Source organism: Vigna angularis, chromosome 8, assembly GCF_016808095.1.
Source record: "Vigna angularis cultivar LongXiaoDou No.4 chromosome 8, ASM1680809v1, whole genome shotgun sequence".
Lineage (NCBI taxonomy): Eukaryota > Viridiplantae > Streptophyta > Magnoliopsida > Fabales > Fabaceae > Vigna > Vigna angularis.
In genome coordinates this window covers 29,843,637-29,852,359 of record NC_068977.1, presented here as the reverse complement: position 1 = coordinate 29,852,359, position 8,723 = coordinate 29,843,637, and the positions used below count along the sequence as shown (strand labels likewise).

At 30.6% G+C, this 8,723-nt stretch overlaps 1 protein-coding gene across 2 annotated transcripts; it reads left to right on the top strand.

The window, feature by feature from the left end:
• The first annotated feature begins 4,765 nt into the window (after positions 1–4,765).
• On the top strand, positions 4,766–8,723 carry LOC108344681 (sorbitol dehydrogenase). 2 transcript variants are annotated; one of them, XM_017583130.2, is made up of 6 exons: positions 4,766–5,005; positions 5,128–5,195; positions 5,448–5,684; positions 7,068–7,358; positions 7,628–7,815; positions 8,323–8,723. In XM_017583130.2, exons 1-6 carry the CDS (start codon positions 4,888–4,890, stop codon positions 8,513–8,515), a joined length of 1,095 nt encoding a protein of 364 aa, XP_017438619.1. In that variant the 5' UTR covers positions 4,766–4,887; the 3' UTR covers positions 8,516–8,723. The 2 variants fall into 2 exon arrangements, with proteins under 2 accessions (XP_017438619.1, XP_052723314.1); XM_052867354.1 differs by having other exon boundaries at positions 4,865–5,005; positions 5,375–5,684.

Sequence of the window (8,723 nt, the reverse complement as noted above, 5' to 3'; positions counted from 1 at the left end):
TAATAACGCAGCGGAAATTCAATCCCTCTTTCTTGCGAGAATCTGTGAGGAGCACCAAACAAATAGAACAAAAATAGAATCCAAAGCACAAAGACACACCAATAATTTTTAGCGTGGAAAACCCCTCAATGCAAGGGCAAAAACCACGAGTCGTCCAGACCAAAGAAAAATCCACTATGATCAATAATAGGGTACAAAAGATTCTCTAATAATAACACCAAATTATGTGTTCAATAAGCCAATTTAAATAAGCACAAATGCTTACAAATGAGAACAAAGAAGATGAAAAATCTCCAAAACAGGGCTGCTGGTGCGGGACCGATTTCTCTTAATCTAGACTTCCGATTGACGATCCAAACGGTCAGAATGAAGAAACATATGTCTGGAACCTGTTGTCCAAAACTCACCTCGATCCAACGGTGAACAACTTCACAACGACAAAAACACCAGTGCGGGTTTAGGGTTATACAACAATGACTTTCTCTCTTTCTTTTTCTCTTACTTGGCTTTTGCCTCTCTTCAAATGACTCTAATGTGTCCTACTAATCTGACCCATCTCTATTTGACCTAGTGAGACATAAAGGTCCACATTATTTGGGCCTATTCTCCACATAGAAAGGGATCCCAATAACCCAACAAAGCATCACTCAACAAGTCAAAGAACTTCTTATAAGTGGACAGCTGCCCAATCTGAATCACATCATTCTTATAGTTCTAGTTTACTATCAAATCGAAATAGAATATTTTGTCCTAAATGTTTCTTCAAATTTCTAATAACCCTTAAGGTTGCCTCCCAATATTCTTTATGAGGCTTATGCATAAACTAAGAAAAAAATTATACGGTATAAACTGGTTCTAGTTACAAACAAACAGATTAATTACTTAGTCAATCTTCAATAGGTTTTGGATCTTCAAGACTTGTACCAAAGCCACAAGCTAGCTTATGGTATTGTTCCATTGGAAAATTTGCAAGATTGACTCTTAATAAACTTGTATCTTGAATGATTTTCAATATGTATTTCCACTATAAAGATAATTTTCATAGCAGAAATATAATTACATGTAATAATTAAGTCATCCAATTGGCTACAATGGAGATGTATTTCTATCATGTGCAATATAAATAGTGAGTAATCTAAATGGGATTGAACAAAGACATAACATTTCAATGTCGTAGCCAACTTATGAAACTAACAACAAAGAGCTATTTTTCAGCCATACAACGACGTTTTCAACCTATGAAACCAAATTTGGATCAATGTTTCCAAAACCTAAAGTAAATTTCATGTACATTTCTTTAACCAAATCATCATGAAGAAACATGTTATGTGCATCCATTTGATGAACTTTCCATTTTTAATTTTTTCCATTATCAAGAAGATGCGTATAGTCACTATTTATGCCACTAGAACTACTGGAATTGGTCAAACAATGTTGGAAATCAAAGTGTGAGTCTAAGTCCTACATTTGGTAGAAATGAGAAAATAGAGCACCATATAAAGGTGAAGATCCATTGCTTTAAGGTTTTTGGTTGAGAGTGTCAATCTCTTATGTGATTGGGCTCAAATCTCATTGGTGTGTGTCTTCCCAATGAACCTCCTCCTCTATATACCTAACAAGTGGTATTAGAGCTGATGGTTAGTCTTGGTGACTGGCTCAACAAGTACAATGGTCTATATATCAAAAGTCTTCTTGGCAAGAGTTACAGGTAAGTGTGTCTTATTAAGATGAACAACAGTACGAAGCGGTACTCGTGGTTGGGAATACTTTCGCTGGAAGGGGAATATACCAATGTGGAAGGAACTCACCTTTAAGGAATTATTCACCGTATAAATTTGAAGACCCATTATCTCAACCTTAAGATTTTGGGTTGAGATTTATGTTAATCCCTTATATGGTTAGACTTAGATCTCATTGGTGTTGTATCTTTCAAGTGAACTTCCTGCTCTATACACCCTATTAAAAATTGCACAGCAGAATGTTGGTAGGCGGATAAAAAGCAAGAGGGGGGAAATTGGTTTTACGATAAAAATAGTTTCTTTTTAAAAGAACTTTCCTTTTTAAAAATGAACTTCATAGAAGAGAAAAATCACTTTATGATTTATACTGCTTCAAATCAAAAGATCTTACGTCAAGTTGTTAATCACTAAAGAGGGATTAACTAAACACTAAAAATAACCAAGAACTTACAATCACAGAAAATAAAGTTAAGGATAGAAAACACCTCCTTCGACACACAAAGGATGAACAACACCTCCTTTGACACACAAAGGATGAACAACTTTCCCAACAACAACAACAACACTCAATCACAAGACATACTTAGTGAAAATTCTTGCATTTGTACACTTAATCACGTTAAATTTTTATTTCCTTTATTTTTCTTTTTCCTCTTTTATTATCTTATTCCTAACAGTGGCATATACAGACAAATTGTTAACCCTAATATTGTGAAAATGACTTAATTGGATCGTTTTTATAAATATAAGGATTTAATTGAACCAAATGAAAATTAAGGACCTAATTGAATATTTCAATTGAATAAGAGGACAAAAAATATTTTAGGCTTTGAAAAATAAATTCTTTGGAGAGATCATCATAGTTAAGACCATATCCTAGAAAATTTTGGGTGCAAACCTTATCTTATAGCCGATTTTGTGGAGTTGTGTTAGACTTAAAGTTCACTTCTTAATAAGGTATCAAAGTCATGCTTAAGAGCATATCCTTGCAAAATTTGTTATTTTTTTATTTGAGAGAGTGTGTTGGAAGTCCCACATATGATAAGGTTAGTTTATAGTATATAAATGAATTCAAATCTTACCTTACAAACTAATTTTGTTAGATTAAATTAGGTTTAAAGTCTACCTCTTAACCGCATTTTATTATATATAAAAAAATTCTAAATATAAATGTGATATGTGAACGTGATCGTAATTGGTTACATGTAAAAAAATGTTAACAAAAAAAGTTGTATTTTTAAAATATTTATTTTTTCTCAAAATTAGGAAAACATTGTATAAAAGAAATAATTTTTTTTGAAGATTTTGTTTTAAACAATGATTAATCATTGTTTCTATATATTTTTATTCACAATAAAAAGAGCATGATTTATTTAAGAAAAATAATTTGTATAACAAACAACAACTATACACTATCGTTAGTGGAAAAAGAATTCGAAAAAGAATTTGGGTTGACACTTACATTATTTTATAAGAGAAAACACCTTCCATATATAACACATAACAAAATAATGTGTTGTTCTTATCAATTTAGTAAATAAATAAAGTGTGATAAAAAAAATCTTTAAACTTTATAAATATCAAACTCTAAACTTTATAAATTCAATATTTAAAAATATATATAAAATAAAAGAAAAAACTTTAGCCAAAATTGTTGTATTTATTATATATTTTCTTACTTTAAATATGTTATGTTTATAAGTAAAAAAGACAAATAATAATAAATCTGACTATAACAAAATAAATAAATTAAATTTTGTTTATTTACTAATAAAAATAATATTAATATATTTACCCAAAAATAATGTTTATCATAAAAATAAGAGTTAGTATAAATTACACTAATATTTGTATTAAGATGAAAAAGAAAGAGGTAACTTGATTTCGGTATGATTCTTTGATATGACAGCTTGAAAAATTTAAGCCCATTAGCATGAAATTGCTATCTAGGGAAAGTGACTGGGACGATATGCACAACCCAAGCTTATGGATAAGAACAGCCCAATATTAAACACAAAATCCACCTTTCATTTTTTTTTTCATGATAAATAACAAACTTCTTTCTGTCTTTTGTTAATATAATATTTTCTATTAGTTAAAGTATATTGAAATTATAAGTCATAAGTGAAATTAAATAAATAATACATGAAATTCGCTATTTTTTAAATTTTAATAATTTTTAATCAGTAATAAGACGTATGTATAAAATAAATGGTAGAAAGTATGTTATATAAGGTACATGAAGTATCTACATTTCTCTTATAATGTATATAACTTGGAGAATAAAGTTATGATTTATTACTATTCCCACTCTCTCATATAAGTATTTTCAATATTTGTTACTTCTTTTCAATTTTACAATCAATCCTCATAACTATCAAAAATGTTTTTGCTCTATCATCTTAAAGTACACTTATATCTAAATAATGGTATTTGACATTCTTAATATTCTATTTCTTTTAACTTTGTTCTTTAATTTATATCTCTAAATAAAATTTCATTATATCTTTAAGAGAAATTGTCAATAACAAAAAATAAAATTAGATCATCATTTAAATAAACTCTTATACAAATTAGAATTAAAATACACTTAAAGATTTGAAGATTGTAATTATTCACTAGTTTAGACATTATTATTATTATTATACCTTTTCTACACACATAAAAAAAATATCTTTATCTTTATTTGTAAATTAAATTTTAGTAATTTTTTAAAATAAATTTACAGTAATGGAAACTATATCATAATTATTTATTGTAAACTTAAATTTAGATCTATTTATTAAAAATTATTTACTTATCATAATATAAAGTACAATGTAATTATTAAAATAAACATACTTACTATAAATTATGGTTAAACAAAAATGAATGTTTATTTTAACAAAACATATGGTTACACATTTAAATATAATTTGCACAGTAAACGTGTTATTATAAAATTTAATATATTATATTTCATAAAGTAAAATATTTATTAATTGTAAATTTTAAGTATATAAAACAAAAAGAGAATCTTAACAAATGTACTAGTCAACATAGGAAAGAAAGAATAAATCATTGTTCACTGCAGGGATCACTTTGTCATAACTGAAAGTAGAAATCTTTCTATCATAGAAAGTTGCTAAAGATTAGAAAGAGAAGGGAAATGGGTAAGGGAGGAATGTCAATTGATGATAATGGAGAAGACAAAGAGCAGAATATGGCTGCTTGGCTTCTGGGTATAAACAATCTCAAGATTCAACCTTTCGAGCTTCCTATTCTAGGTATTCATTTTCCCACAATTAACTCAATCATTTCAATCTGGTTTTTTCTGTCTTCAAATCCTTTTATGGATGATGTTTCAATGCCATTTTCAATTATTTTCAAATCATTTGTGTTTTGGAAGGACCCCATGATGTCAGAGTTAGAATGAAAGCTGTTGGGATCTGTGGGAGTGATGTTCACTACCTCAAGGTACATATAGTCCTGTTGCATCTACTTTCAATAGTGAGATTAGAAGGGATGAAGTTGTGTTGGAGGAGTTTGATTATCTATGTCTAAGCAATCTATGATTGATTAGATTAATTTTATTTATTTATTTTTTGCATTTTTTGGATATAAGTTTTTGCTTAGGTTGAAATTTTTCTTTGCAGGGGTTATTTCCTGCATTTATCTATGTTCTCTCCAGTGAAAATTTTCAAATTTGTTGTTTCGTTTACATTTCAGACACTGAGGTGTGCACACTTCATAGTTAAGGAACCAATGGTAATTGGTCATGAGTGTGCTGGGATCATAGAAGAAGTTGGTAGTGAGGTAAACAATTTGGTGCCTGGTGACCGTGTGGCGCTTGAACCTGGGATCAGTTGCTGGCGATGCGGCCACTGCAAACAGGGTCGATATAATTTGTGTGATGAAATGAAGTTTTTTGCTACTCCACCAGTTCATGGTTCCCTGGCTAATCAGGTTTGAAACAATTCACAGATGCTCAAAAGTATTATTCTTTCAGTCATGTGCAACTTGAAATATACATGGCTTTTGAAATAATAAGAATTTGGAAGAAACAATGACATGTTCAAGTCAAATTTCATGCCATTAAGTATAGAATCAGTTAACAAAACTGCTTTAAAATCCTATCAAGACACTAACTGCCTAATATTGTAGACGAAAAATTTTAAAACCATGCGATGAATAGGTAATGTGATCTGTTCTAATCTGTTTCTATAAATGTCTGCACAAATCATCATTATAGTTTCACAAATGCTTTTTCATTTTACAAATGTGTAAATTCAGACCATCTAAAAGGACACATAGAATGACACCTGTATATTATATCCAAGAGACTGTTCTTTGTATGCCTCATCATGAGAGATTCGCGTAGAATATCCTCAAATGTTGTGATTTTATTCCAGATTAAGCATAAATAAATTCATGGAATTTCTGAAGAAACAAGTAAAATGTTGAAATGAAGCTGGTGACCAACTGTTTTCATGTCAATGACTCTCAATTACAAGTTGGAAGTTTCTTTGTCAATTTTCTCCCCCACCTTTGATTTATCAAATATCTATAATAAGGAACTGAAAATGAAAATTTATTTTATTTTGAGTTTTAACACCAAATTGTGGCAAACTTTGTGCACTTGGATACTTGATTCCACAACTGTGCTATGAAGGGTATGCCTTTTGAAATCAAGCTGAGGCCTTTATAAACCAAGGAATTGTTTGTCTAGATGGACATCTGGTTATTCTGGGATGGAATCTACTGTCTGTTAGAAAATATCAATTGATTAATAGGTTTCGAAAATTATAATTAGTAAATATAGTTATATTCAATCGAGAATTAAAATCATGGATACCATCTTAGTATCTTAATTAACATGCTGTATGTATTAGTATCATCAGGTTTCCATATGATAATCTTCATCACTTGTTCACAGAAACATTATAACAACGTAAATGATTGCTTTACAGAATATTTATTGAACACAAAGCTTTGAACCATACATATTGCTTAAAATGTTACGAATAAAACTTGCAAGAATGTACTCAAGTTGCAAGGATAATATGCTGTCAAGTTTGATATTTAATGTTGAATATGATTTTCTTCAATGTGAATTATGATTTTTGCATTGGAAAGTGTTCTATTTAAAACTGCCCTTACTCTGATTCCAGGCATGTAATTGGAATTGAACTCTTCTGCTGAATATTCCTAAGTATGAAATAATGGTTATCAAGTAGTCTATCATGTACATATGATGTGACCATGACTAGTAAATTACAAATAATAATTATAGCCATTTGTGAACTCCAATGGAAACCCTTGTATGACTTTCCTTTTTCTCTTTTGTAGATAGTGCATCCTGCAGACCTATGTTTTAAGCTTCCAGACAACGTGAGTCTAGAGGAGGGGGCCATGTGTGAACCCTTAAGTGTTGGTATTCATGCTTGTAGGAGAGCTAATATTGGACCAGAAACCAATGTGTTGATCATGGGAGCTGGACCCATAGGACTTGTTACACTGCTTGCAGCTCGTGCTTTCGGAGCACCCAAGACTGTCATTGTTGATGTTGATGACTATCGTTTATCTGTTGCAAAATCTCTTGGTGCAGATGACATTGTTAAAGTCTCAACAAACATTCAGGTATTTAGAATCGTTATGTCTCCATTCATCATTTCCTATATATTCTGTTGACACTTAATATGCTCTTCTCCCTGAAAGAACTGTTGTTGGATCACCACTTGTTACTCTCTATCTTCAGTTGTCAGGTTTTAGTGCATGGTTTCCGCAATATGGTTCTGAAAGAAATCCATTTAAATGTGTCTGTGTGACACATTTATATATTTACTATGCATTTCTGTGTGCATCCATGAATAGCAAAGAAACCATATTTTAAATGCACTGCTTTGCAGGATGTGGCTGAAGAAGTTGAGCTGATACAAAAGGTTATGGGAGCTTCTATAAATGTTACCTTTGATTGTGCTGGTTTTGACAAAACCATGTCTACAGCATTGGGTGCTACTCAGCCTGGTGGCAAAGTTTGCCTAGTGGGAATGGGACATTCTGAAATGACTGTCCCACTCACCCCTGCAGCAGCAAGGTATCTGTTGATTTTATTAAAAAGGTTAAATGTGATTTTAACTCAATTTGAAACTTTGATACATTTTAACTTCTAAACTTTAAAAAGTGAAAGAATATAATTATTTTAACCTTAATTTTTTTAGGTGTTAAACGGTATTTTATATTAACATTTGAGCTCAAACGTGTTAAACGATGTAAACAACTCAAATCTCAACCTGAAATACCACTTGATACGTCAAAAGAAAGTTAATGCAATTGAGTTAAAATGATTATTCATTTATTGTTAAGCTGGAAGGCCAAATTGTATCCAAGTTTGGAATCCGGACAAATTCCAATTTTACATTAAGATTTAAAGACTTGAAAGATATTTATCCTTTATTAAAATATTAAATAACAAAAGCTTATGTTATGTTTTAGAGTATTTGATACATGCATAGACTACGTATATCAGATACAACAATTTGATTATTTAAAAAAGTTATGATGTGTAACATTTGGTAGTGATGGTTTATGATACATAATTCAGGGAAGTTGATGTGATTGGAGTTTTTCGCTATATGAACACATGGCCTCTTTGTCTTGAGTTTCTAAGGAGTGGGAAAATCGATGTAAAACCCCTTATAACTCACAGGTTTGGGTTCTCTCAAAAGGAAGTGGAAGAAGCTTTTGAAACAAGTGCTCGTGGTGGTACTGCCATCAAGGTCATGTTCAATCTTTAGAAATTGTCTTATTTTGAACAAATCATATACTTTCATGCTCATGCTCATGCTCATGCTAAATACCAATGTAATGATCACTTGGGTTATGAATAAAGTGGCTCCAAGAAGAACTTGTGAAAATGTGAATGGTAACTGCAGCATCTACAGATTCAGTTATGAGGTGAAACCTTTGCTTTGTGAATGAGTAAACCTTCAAATTCGTTCATCA